Here is a 13035-nt window from a genome sequence, read left to right on the forward strand (position 1 = left end):
CTTTCTCTACTGCAGTTGTGGGGAAAATGTATTTAAGATGACCCTCCAATACTTTCCTGTGTATAAATTACAATGTTTATACATTTTCTATGAATAGAATCTAATTATTGGAGGGTTGTCTTAAATGTAAAACTGACTTGCAATGGGTTGGAGTTGGGTGAATAAAGGCAATGTAGAGAACGTGGTGTACTTGAACTAAAGTAAGACTTTTAACAAAGTCCAACATGAACTTCTATAGGAAACGCGTTGGAGGAGAATTAAAAAGTATCCTGATAGTTTGGAAATCTAGGCTAGAAACAATAGTTTGAAGTTTGATGCAGACAAAATGCAGAAGAATAATCAAAAATGAAAATACAGAATGAGAGAACTGGCTGGCTTGCAGTATTGCAGAGAAGGATCTTGGATTTTAGTGCATCTGGTAACTTATGTGAGTCTCCAATGCCATGGCAAAGAAAGGAAATGCAATTTTGGGCTACATCAACAAGTATTAGCTGTAAGACATGGGAGGTGACAGTGCCACTGCTTGGTGCTTATTAGGCCTCATCTGTAGTATTGTCTACAGTTCTGAGTTTCATATTTTAGGTGGAATGTGGAAAAGTTGGGGAAGGTTAAGAGGTAGGCAGTTAAGCTGCAAGAGGTTGGATGACAACCTGAATGAGGAAAGGTTAAGAACTAGATGGACATACAAGAACAGGTCGAGAAAACTGGGTGTTTAGCTTGTTTAAATGCTCGTAGAAAAGGCAGTATAAGGGGGAACACATGTCTGAAACTGGTAAAGTGTCTGAAAAGCTGCCATAAAGAAGGAAAACAACTTTTCTCTTTTGCTGCAAATGGCAGGATGCAAAACAGTGGCTTCAAATTAATAGCAAAGTAGGTTTCGGTTAGGTATCAGGAAAAACAACCATAGTGTTAGATCCCTGATTCTTAACCAGGGTTCCCTGGTACCTGGTGGTGCCTTGAGATTCTTTCAGAGGTGACGGGATGCTGTGCAGTGTTAGCAATGCTAGGTGTGCAGACATGTTTTAAAACGCAATGATTTCAAATAACGCGTAGTGTTTTGTTTTGTTTTTGTTTTGTTTTAAACGAAACAAAACATTGACCAGTTGGAGTCTGAGTTCTTTGCAACAGAAGAAATTGCTATGTTATTTTTCTATAATCAGAAAAATAAGTAAAAGCTAATAGCTAGCATTTTCTGAGGGTGCCCTAGCAAAAGGTGTCGTGACCCTAAAAAGGTTGAGAGAGACTGTTTAGAGTAATGAGGCAGTGGAATAGACTGCCTAGGAAATCTCATTCATTGGAGGTTTTAAAGGAGAGGTTGCAGAAGCATACTTCAGGAATGTTTTAAGAGTAGCGTTCCTGTGTTTGTGTTCAGGTACATAGGGAGATTAGCCTACTTAAGGTCTCTTTCAACTGTGAGAGTGTCTTCAGTGCTCTGTCTGAATTACGTGCCTTTACTCCAGTTCCTCTTTTCTTTCTGGGGATCACTAATGTCAGCCTGCTGCTTCTCTGGCCTAGAAGAGGACTTCAGTGTTGGCCTGTAGCTATCTGTGTTTTAGGTATGTGCGAAACGGGCCATATTCAATTTGGATTTGGCCCAAATTGGGGGACACCTGATTCCTTGATTCAGACCACTGTCCCTTTTTCTGATTCCACTGAATCCGAATCTGAAGATTCAATGCTGATTCGGAGAATCAGCGGTTCGGCCATAGACATAGCTTTAAATGTTTTTTCTACATACCTCGGTACCAGGCAGATGGAGTGTCTCACAGGAGTGAGGGGGAGCCCCCCACATGCCTGGTGGCAGACCTGGAAATGTACTTTTGGGTCCGCTGCTGAGCGCACTGGGCCCCTCCTCCCCCTCCCCGGCCCTTCTGACTCAGGGTGGGACCCTGGGTGCTCTCCCCAGACCCAGGAGGCACCAGTTGCTGAGGTGGGGGAGGGGGGCCCATCAGAAGTGCTTCTGATCCACTTCCGGGTTCAGCATCGAGCACGTTGGGGACTCCCCTGCACTCCTGTGGGATGCTCCGTCTGCCGCACCATCTCCTCATTCACGAGCCACCTGGTACCTTGAGGTATGTAGAAGAAACATGTAAAACTGTGTCTGTTGTAATCATTGAATCTCTCTGAATTCATTTGGAGGGTTCCGATTCGATTTGGAGAGATTACAGGGTCTCCTGATTCAATTCAGATTCAGCTGCCAAATTGGGCCGAATCTTCGCCAAATTTAATCGGTGACCAAAGCTTTACACAGCCTTACTGTGTTTCTGACAGAGATATTATGGCAGCAGCTAGGTCCTGGCACCAGCTCTCCTCAAACCTGGACTGAGTCATTTCAGTCCACTTCCAGAAAATGTTGCTAACCACTGTGCTAGGCCTTGTAACTCCATAGTTCCCTAGTTTTCCTCTTTCTAATTAAGAGGTCTGGGGGAACTACAGTTACAGACATTCCATGTGATCTGACTCCAGCCATAGTTGCAGCCACAAGCGTCTCTTCAGCTCTTCAAATTGTAGATGTAAATTCTTGGAGTAGAGCATAAAAATGGGAAATGAATAGGAACAATGTGGCTAGAACTCCTTAAATTAATTTAGTGTCTAAGAACTCTGCTTTCATTCTAGTCTTGGAGGTGGAACATTCCTGGGCCTGTGTTGTTTGCTGACGGGTTGCGAGACCTTTGAAGAAGCACTAGAAATGGCAGCTAAAGGAGACAGCACTAACGTTGACAAACTGGTGAAAGATATTTATGGAGGGGATTATGAACGATTTGGCCTTCAAGGATCTGCTGTGGCTTCGAGGTACATATTAACTTGGTTGGCTTCAAAGAATTCAGTAGAAACTTGCTGTGTGCCCTAAATTTAGTTTTCAACATGCAGAATTACTCATGTTTGAAATTCAACTGGCTGTATAGAGTAGGATCTCTTGCTCGTGGTTCTTGTTTATTAAAAAACTTAGGAGTATTCAGTGGAAAGGCTATAGTTCCCTTTCACTTAAAAAGCAGTTATTTTGGATAAAGAAACTCACTTTCTCATTGTAACTATTTTCACCCACTGTGTTTCTGTTCTTTAAGTCCTTTTTCACTTATTCTTGTTATGCTCAAAGTCAAGGGTAGGGTTGGCCAACATGTGGCATGGGTGTTGCAAGTGGCCCGGGGAGCCTGTCTGCGTGATATGCAGCAGGTTGGGGAGGGACAGGCAGCATGATGGTATATAGGGCAGAAAGCAAAGCAGCAGATCAGGTTAGGAGTACAGAGCTGGGATCAGAATGCAGAGCAACAGATCAGACAAGGGAAGGAGGTTTGGAGTGAGGCATGGGGAGGGTCCATGGCTAATTTGTGGGGAAACTACTAAAAAAAGTTGGTTCCCCACTGGTCAAGGGCATCAAATCCAAGCAAAATTGTACATGTTTTCATGAATCTACTTGGCTAAACTTATCTTGCAACTTTTTCTAAATACTTTGAATGTGAAGGGTTGGTCTCTTCCCTACAGCTTTGGCCATATGATGAGTAAAGAAAAGAGAGACACCACCAGCAAGGAAGACTTGGCTAGAGCTACTTTGGTCACTATCACCAATAACATAGGCTCTATTGCTCGAATGTGTGCACTGAATGAGGTAAGACTGCAAATTCACTTTGGTTGAGACCGCTAGCAGCAATCTAATAAACAGGTGAAAACCATTAAGTGTATATTGCATGTATGACTCTTCCAGATGGATGCAAGTGCATTTAATTTTAGCTTCCAACTCTTGCAGTCCACTATTAACATCTTCTATAAAGGACACCTCACTTGCATGATGTTAGGATTCCATGAAAAGCAAGGGTTTTTATAATAAATGTGTACTTTAACTAATGATGCTTTCATCTGTTCATTTATTCTCACTGCTAGATCACAAAAACATTAATGATTTATTACATCAGTGCTTTTAATTATTTCTTGATGTAGCGGCTTTTGTTACTCCATAACCAAGCATGACTGCAGCATTTTATGTACGCTACCTTTTTTGGCTTCTGTGGTCTACCTATTGAGAATCTTTTACTAAATTAAAATTCTCTAATTTTCTGATCCAAAAATACTATGGAAGGATATCATCTCAAGTCATGCATATTTTCAGTATTCTCTTTGCTTTCAGCTTCTTTACAGTGTTGCCTTGTGGCATGGAGTTCAAGCAGCATTGTACAGGGCTATCAAAGCGGAGAGAGCTGCAGCAAAGTGACATGTGTTGCATTAAAAGGGAAAAAAAACACTCTGTGATATTCTGCAACAGGTTTAGCCACTGGGAGAAAATTCTTAAATCTTTTTTAAAGGGATAGGTGCTTTCATTTTTAATCTACAGAATTAACTAGAGGTGTGTAGTCGGGTAGAATAAATAACTTGCATTTACCTCAGAATAGAGTTTCTATACCAGCACTTCGTGAATTTAATTAATCGTGTTTATGCTTATTTCAGAAGTGTGACATAAAATTGTATTTGTGATATGTGAAAGTATATGAGCATAGAGAGAAATCCTAGACTAGTCATGAGGAGTTAGTTCCTAATCTAAAAGTAGCAACCTTGCAGAAACAAACTTTCAGTGAGGTCCCTGTTAGTTAATCCACTGTTCAGTTTTGATTTTCTTTCCAAAAAATGCATGGTAGAATATAAGAGATTCCCCCTTCAGAAATCCAAAGTAGAGGCAAATTGAACAAATTTAGCTAGGTTATGTCAGTTAGGTAACCTAAAATAATTTGGCTAAAGGCAGGATAGATTTACACCTTCATAGACTAACCAAATCATATGTAATGGAGCTCGCTTCATCAAAAGCTTATGCTACACATATCTCTAATTTAATCAGTCTAGAAAGTGCAAATCTACCTTGCTTTCTGCTTGACTTAAATCATTTGGCTACACATCACTGAAATTCTGTCCCATGCACCATAGACTTGCAAAAAGTAATCTCTTCCTTGGTGCATATCAGCAACAGCAGAGAAAATATGCAGGAGCTGTGGGGGGCAGCGGCTGTGGCACCAACTCTAATTCCAGGTCCGAGTTGGGGTCGGAGGTGGAGCCACAGTAGCCACCTGAGCCCCCACTTGTACTGGAATCCAAAATGAAAGGCTTTACCACCCCCACCCATGTTGAATGGGGCAGGGGGGCTTAGTCTTGGATTTGAGTAATGACAGTAATTTGCATTGTATCTTTTCCTTATCTGGGCATTTCAACAATTTAACAAAAAGGTTGCATAATTTATAGATCATGCCAGCTGTTATGATTTGGTATGATTGAACCTGAATTTAGAGTGCCTTCATTATGAAGGCTTTCACTTTTCAACCTTTAAAAAAATACAGCCAAAGTATTTAAAGTAACAAGAATTTAATGCAAGAATACAGTGTTTTCATTCTTCTTATATGCTTATGATGAACAATATCTTATAAATACTTAATTTGGTTTGAGTTCCTCAGTAAAATGTGTATGTCCATTTTAGTTGCTACTTGCTTTGAGCTTTCTAATAATTTCATATCTGGTTTTAAAAAATGAAATCTTAGTGAGGGGAAGTTTAAATTAAGGTACTCAGTTTGCCAGTGTTGCTTTAAACATTTTCCCCCCTGTTCCCTGTCTTTGTTTTGTCAGGTCATACGTCTTACAGGATAAAAAGTCCTGTACTCTTAAGGAAAATGGAGTTATTTTACAGTTTAACTGTAACCCTTTAAAATGCCAGCTTTTCCTAGATTCTCATCCACATATGTCCATTGAATAAATGTACATTGATACAGCCAGACTCAAAATGGTTAATTTGACTCTTCTTGCTTCTATAATTGAAACAGTATTATATAAATGGTTTGGTTTGCCCATACAAATTCCCTCTAGTCCTCCCTCCCCCCTCAAACATTTTAGGCTTGCTAAGTGGGCAATTATGCCTTGATGTACTTTGTCACTGCTTAGTGACAACCCTGAATGAGGGTGTCATAGTCCAAATAAACACATTATGCAATATTAACTATTTCAGTATTGCAAAGTATACAAAAGTAATCTGTGGTAGTCTTGGATATTAGTGCTTGTTTCAGCCAAATACAGCTGCAATAACTTGTCCTCTTCTTTTAGAGAAGTTTCTGGGGAGATGCTACAAATGAAATGTGGGCTCTTTTAACAAGACTTTTTCAAAGGACATGCAGGTGTTGGCATGTGGTTGATTTGGTCACACATACCAATTCAGTAATTTTAAAATTACAAATGCTAGAGTCTATTTTTCTTTTTGCATTATTAATAGAATTAGTTTGGATGAGGTATCTACAGGAACAATTGTCTGCAAGGACATTCGCAACAGGTTGTGATGTGTGAAAGGAGATTGTGTTATGTGAATGACTGTCCCTGTAACTTCACACAAGCTTTTCATGAAAACTGAACACAACATGCTGAGACCCAATAAACTTGGAAGCCACATTGCCCTACACTTTTCATGGTGAAATCACAGTTTGAGAATTGTGTTAAAGCTTCCTGTTCCTGAATATCAAAAGTAATCCTTGTTAAATATTCCTCTCAAATTCCCCTCATGGATTTATTAACCATCTTGATTTTTTTCAGGGACCACTTGAGAAATTAAATATTAATAAAATAATTATACTGTGGAAAAAGCAGTGCTATCCATTTCTGTTGTATCATAGAAACTCTTACATTTTGCATGTACCACGTTGATTGTATATCAACCTTTTTAAACCTGTCCTTCAGATAAAATATTGTTTCCTGGTGCTACTTTTCTTCTTGGTAATAATCATTACTAAGTAGTCCTAGTCTCTTTGTTTAAAGGTCAGAAAATGCTAATTTGTACAAAGCTAGAAGTTCCCAGGGTGTGTGTGTGTTTTGTTGTTTTTTAACGGTGGTAAATTTTATGTTTGCATAAAATAACATATTCTAAATTCAGGTGTTTTCATCTCTGTTTTGATTTTACAGAACATTGACAGGGTGGTTTTTGTTGGAAATTTTCTCCGAATCAATATGATTGCTATGAAGGTGCTAGCGTATGCCATGGATTATTGGTCCAAGGGACAGCTAAAGGCTCTGTTTTTGGAACATGAGGTATTCATTACATTCCTTGTGAGTTTTATAAGAAAAAAATCTTTCTTTTGAGTGTATAGATTTGCCATGCAAACGACTTCTCAGAAAGAAAAAATCCATGGACAGTTCTTTGCAATAGCATTTAACACAAAGGTTGTTTAAAATGCTCCTGATAAATCCCTGAGTTTAAGCAGTTTAGACACTAATCTTCCAGGAATCATTCCCCTCCCAGAACCCCACTTTTTTTTTTTAAATATAGGATCATATGTAACCTTCAAGCTGTTCAAGATTTGGTAGACTAGTTGAGATTTTCTTTTTTTTCTTTCTGCATAGGTGATACAATTTTGTTTAAAATATAAATTGTTTTACTTTAAGTGTAATGTCACTTAGGATTCCTGGAGATGTTCAGGGCCCCACTCTAACTTTTTTATGGTGCTTTCCATAAAGCACCATGAGTTAAAGCTATTCCACTCCCCTCCCATAACCCATGATGTCAGAGGAGGTGGGATTGGAGCCTTTCTGCACTGGTCCTGGCCAGGAAGCAGGTGTGCTCTGGAAACCTTCAAGGAGGCTGTTGAATTGTCCCTCTCCTGAGCCCCTCCCCTACCCCTATCAGTGGGGGGGATAGCTGGTGGCTGGACCTGTGAAGTGAGGGGGCTCTATTCTACCCTCTTTCCCCTTCCCCCATCTCTGGCCATTCAAAAGCAGCCAGCAGCTCTGCCTGGCTGTTTCCTCTCTTTACCCCCTCTCTCCCTTGCTGACAGCCCTGGGGATGGGACTGGGCTGGTGCTGCTGGCATGAACACCAGCTTAGCCCTGTCCCAGTGCAAAGAAGTAACCCTGGAGAGAACACAAGTTCCCTAAGATGCTCTTCTTTAAAGCACCGTAATCTAATACGTAATTTTACCAGGGTTAACATTTTTTTGTGATACTGGCCATTTTAAAAACACTTTGCAGCCATGTACTTGTACTTGTTATGTCATGGCTGCAGAGTGCTTTCAGGGGCCCAATCACATAAAAATGTTGCTTGTATAAGCACCCTTAGTATATCCAGTGTTCTTTCTCATTTTCCCTTTGATTACTTAAATGAGCTGTTTGATGCGTTTCTGAAACTGGTCCCTATTGTTTTGTCACTGCAACTAGTGTCAATTTAATTAGCCTTATGTAGGTTGTCTGACTTCCTAGGATGCATAATTTTAACTGTCTTAGGCTACTAACAGATCTTATAAAAAGAGGCACAATGGTATCTGATGTGCGGTCTCAATAATTGCGCTTTCTGCCAAGTCGTAATTCCATCCCATGCCATGTGATCGAGTATCAGATCCTGTCACACTGTATTTCCACTGTGAGGAAAGCTGGGATTATGATCCTGGGTTCCCCCTAAACTGACAGCCTTTACTCCTGTGGCTGGGAGCCCTGTCAGCTGATGGAGGTCCCAGCCACGAATGTGTGGTACACCTGTGTTTGGGAGCTTTGCTAACTGGTGGGAGTATATTCCAGATGCTGGGAGCACTGGACATGTGTTCAGTTTAAAGGTGCGATAGGAACCAGCAACAGTTATGACACAAAATACGTGCAACAACTTTGTCACTTTTTCCTGGTTTTATCTTGCCATTAATAGAGTATGGCCAAGTCACTATTTAATCGCATCTTAAGTGCAACATGCATCAGGGGCCTAATAATGCATCCAGCCTTTACAATCATACTCCTTTTTACATATTTCAAAATGTCTAATAGTTGTTATTCTTTTGCTTTTTAAGGGTTACTTTGGAGCTGTTGGAGCCCTTTTAGAATTGCTTAAAATGACAGATGATCAGTGACTAAGCCACCTGGACACAGATACCTATCAAAGATGCTGCTGGATAGAATGAAGCCACTACAAAGATGGAAACAAAGCCATTATGGCAGTTCTACCTGCTGGATTTGTAAATAATTTAGAGTCCTTTTAGCTGATCATTAACTCTGGGTTTTGAGTTTATACTTCAAAATTCATACTGGGAATAAAGAGGTTTTTCTGTATACTGTATTTTTTAGGGGGAAATGTGCACCATGGCCAAACATACAGATTTTATGGATTATTTTAAAAAAGTGAATATTGTTTAAAGAACAACTTATAATGAAAGATGCCTGCTTTTTCTTCTGGGGTTTACTTATTAGTGTGGTAATTTTAACTTCATTTAATAATCACTCTAGGAGATTTTTTATCTTATTTTTCATGACGTTTCATGATTTGCTCTCGGTTTCAAATGAAACTACAAAGCTAGCACACTTTACTGTTAACACTAATGTCTTTTTTTTTTATCTCTTCATTTTGTTAGTCAGCTAGGACGCTGTCCTATCATCACTTCCCCAAAAACATGACGACCTTTCTTAGACCTGTTTCTGTTGAAAACAGGTGCTAGTAAACCTGCAGGGGAAGGAATACGACCCAAAGTTTCTTGAAGTCCTCTACAGCTTTTTGAAATCACAAGTCATGCTGCTACCTGCGTATTGCAGTTAAAAAAAACAAAAACAAAACAAAAAAACTTGTGTTTTGGTCTCTCTTCACTGAAGATTTTAAAAAGTATAAATTGAAATTTTTAATTTAAGCCCTGAAACTAAAGTGAAATTGTCTCATGGTGAGATTTTTCTCATACATGAAAGGTATACTGTTGGGTAGGGATATTTATAGATTTGCAGATGCTTGGAGTAAGAAAATAATGGGAGACAGTTTTCAGTATTTCTTTCTATGTAGTTGTCTTGGAATTTTGAGCAAAAGGCAACTATTCCCTCCAGGATTTTTAAGGTCTGAGTATTTATTCATTATAGTTCTTTGTCTTGCAAGCCTGTATTTGAAAACAGCCTTTTTGATATGATGTCACATAATGTACAGGGTTGATGAGAGAAATAGGTTAGTTTTAGGGAGCATGTGTTTTGTTGGTTTTTTTGTTTTGAGGGGTATTTTTTGTGTGTTTCCTTCCTTTTTTTAAAATTAATTTCCCTATCTCAAACCTTGAAAAGGTTTATACTGACTAAAATGTTGACTTGTCTGGTAGAAATAAAGCCCATTACTAATGTGATGATTATATTAGGTCTGTGAAATTTATTCCTTAAACCTAGCTATGTGGAATAAATAGCAGAATGTTTTAGTGCCTTCCTGTTACTTTTATGATCGCTTTTTTGGTACTTTGCTTTTTTCACCTTCATTGCATTTTGGTTTTTGCTACCTTGATTCATTCACTTATTTCAGCTTTTATTAAATTGCATCTTTTATGACAGGATTGAAAGTTTTGCCTCCTTACATTCTATTGCTTACATAAGTTTTATACATTATGAGAACATATAAAGAACTTTTTGAGCATAATTAAGTTGGTCCATTCACATAACGTAACTGAAATCAAAAGAATTAAAATGGGAATGTATCTGGAATAATGTCTCTAGTCTTCCATAAACACAGTAAGCTTATATTAAGCTTTTTTTTTTTTTTTTAGCCATTAAAGTGTTGTGTGATCTTGATAATTGTAGTGGCTGCTCCAAACATTGTGCACTTTACTGAATGGTGAAAAACGAGAGCATTTGTTGCATATGCACTGTTTGTTGACCATGCCATGGCATGCCTGCTCTGCTGGCACTATGTCCCTTTATTAATGCAGTGTAATTGTCCTGGACTGGAGCTAGGCATACACCAAAAAGCTTCTAGTCTTGGGCCATGTACCCAATAAGCGTGCCCAGCTCCATACTACAGCAGCCACCTTATGCTTGATGCATGCATGGTTTAGTGCCCATGGATCCAGTATGTCATGCTTCATTGTAGCGCTCTTGAACACAGTGTAGACATGCTGCAAAGGCTTGCTTTTTGAGTGGCTGTGCAGGGAGTGCTCAAAGAGGGGAAAAATGTGTAAGAGTAGCATCTTGCATAAAACCTCAGTATTTGCATAAAATTCAGGAAGTGTGTAGAGGAGTGAAACTGGATATGGGCTATGGTTGGGAATTGTTGACTTGAAAGAATGAGACAGACAATTTCTAATTTCTAGCAGCATAAAGACATCAGATATTCTAATCAGCTTCACCTGGAATGGATTTTGGGGGGAAAATAAGCCTTGTATCTAACCTTCCAAGCAAAAGACTTACTGATCACATTAACTTGGAGATATTCCAAAGCTAGAACACCAAGCTCTGCAAAAATTGCTAGCAACATGAAAATGTACAGTTCTATATGTTGCTGTGTGGAGAACAACTATTACTCATTTTCCCACTGATTCATTGGGCCTATTTGAGATGTGCAGCAGCTTTTGTCTTTAATCACTTGATTGTCAAGTATGGGGGCGAGGGGAGACAATGGAGTTTTCCATTCTCTTTGTCATCTTACTACTCCTTTTTGCACTATACCACTAAAAAGCCAGAGGCAAACAGATTCTAGTCACTTCTCCTGGCTTCTGTTCAACATGAATTATCCATGTATTTATTTATTTATTTGTTGCATAGGATATTGGTAATCCTTATTACTGCTTATGAAACTATGTTCATAATTTTGGCATATTTGTTTGGTTTAGTTTTTCTTCTCAATGTTCATGTGTGGAAATATTACAAACTGTCCTAATGCTATTATTTTAACAAAGAAAGCAGTGCAGATGTTTTCAGTAGTTGCACTCACTGTTGTAAACGGTAGAGGGAACCATACAACTGTGCATGGTTCTAGCATTCTTGGACTACGTTTCACATACCAAAGGGATTATATTTCATTTACATTGTTATTAAAAAAAAAAAAAAAAAAAATCCTTCCTGTCCTCCCTTTTTTTTCTTTCTGAGCTTTGTCATTCCAAGAAAGGAAACAAATTCCTCAGGACGGAGCCTGTCTGAAAGTGTCCCAACTCCAGAAATTAGATATATGTATTCTACAAACTGTTATCTTGAGTGTACCAGCTGCTCTGAGCTACCTCGGTAAATTGTAAAATGAGAAGCTAGTCTTAATGTACTGTATCCAGGTCTCTTAGCAGTGTTGCTTTTAATACTCCATGTGCATCTCTGTTGTATGAGCTTCAGCCTAAAAGTTCTAAAAGAAATAATTACCAAAAATTTTTGGTAATCATAAGGTTGTGTGGTCACTACCTTTTAATTTTGCCTGTGAATTATTTGCTGAACTGGATTATGCTATGAAATAGGCAGAGGGAAAGAAGCAAAAACAAAAACTAGAAAAAAAGAAACCAATAAGGAAGGAAACATAAGTGAGTAAAAATATACTTTTAAAAGGTCCCCATTATGTCAAATAGTTTTGTTGCCTTATTCTCCCATTAATATGCTCTTATGTGCATTTTCATTCATTTCAACCAGTAAGATGCAACATAAATGATTGCGACTAGTCTTTTGAAGTACAAATTCCAGTACTTTTACAGTGGAACTACCCAGAATGCTTTATGTAAAAGCATATCCAACTTTACCATGAAGCCTATATTTACATGTTAATTCTTATTCAAGGTTGATATGGGAGCAGGGGGCCTAATGCGGTACACCGATACACCTTTCTGATATCAGATCGGTACCGATATGAAGAAAAATGTCTATATTGGCCCTATAGGCCTGATAATGTGGCCATTTTAAATGTCCATCTGCGCGCAGCCACAGTGCAGCACGGAGCAGAGCCGGCAGTGTGGAGCACTACCTCCAGCAGGTAAGCTGGAAGGGGCAGGTCAACACCCTCCATGGTGAGGGAGGGGGCAGGAGCAAGCACTGCCCAGCTGGGGTGCAGGGTGGGGCATGGGATGAAGCCATGGGTCGGGCCTGGCTCCTGCCACTGCTTGCACCGCAGGGGGATGGGGGCATGTGCCCCAGATCTGCGCAGCATTGGGCAGGTGGCAGCTGGGGGGAGGAGCCGGCCAGGGGCTGGCCTCAGAGCAGGCTCTGACGGAGGTGGGAGGAGGCTGCAATCACCCCAAATTTCACTGCAGCTGTACTAGCAGCCACACAGGCGCAGTCCTAGGGGAGCGCCCTGCCTCCATCCAAGCACTGGAAAAAATTACAGCTACGGTGGTGCGGG

At 39.6% G+C, this 13035-nt stretch overlaps 1 protein-coding gene across 2 annotated transcripts in view; it reads left to right on the forward strand.

The window, feature by feature from the left end:
• PANK1 (pantothenate kinase 1) overlaps nt 1-9251 on the forward strand; it is a 38892-nt gene extending 29641 nt beyond the window's left edge. The window contains exons 4-7 of one of the 2 annotated variants that reach the window (XM_019556198.1): nt 2617-2793; nt 3484-3607; nt 6919-7062; nt 8783-9251. In XM_019556198.1, the coding sequence (XP_019411743.1) occupies nt 2617-2793; nt 3484-3607; nt 6919-7062; nt 8783-8842 (505 nt within the window). In that variant the 3' untranslated portion in view covers nt 8843-9251. The remainder of the gene's footprint in view (nt 1-2616; nt 2794-3483; nt 3608-6918; nt 7063-8782) is intronic. The other variant, XM_019556199.1, reaches the window with a different exon arrangement.
• Nucleotides 9252-13035: the final 3784 nt, after the last annotated feature.

This window comes from Crocodylus porosus, unplaced genomic scaffold (genome assembly GCF_001723895.1).
Source record: "Crocodylus porosus isolate Cpor-Errol unplaced genomic scaffold, CroPor_comp1, whole genome shotgun sequence".
Classification (NCBI taxonomy): Eukaryota; Metazoa; Chordata; order Crocodylia; family Crocodylidae; genus Crocodylus; species Crocodylus porosus.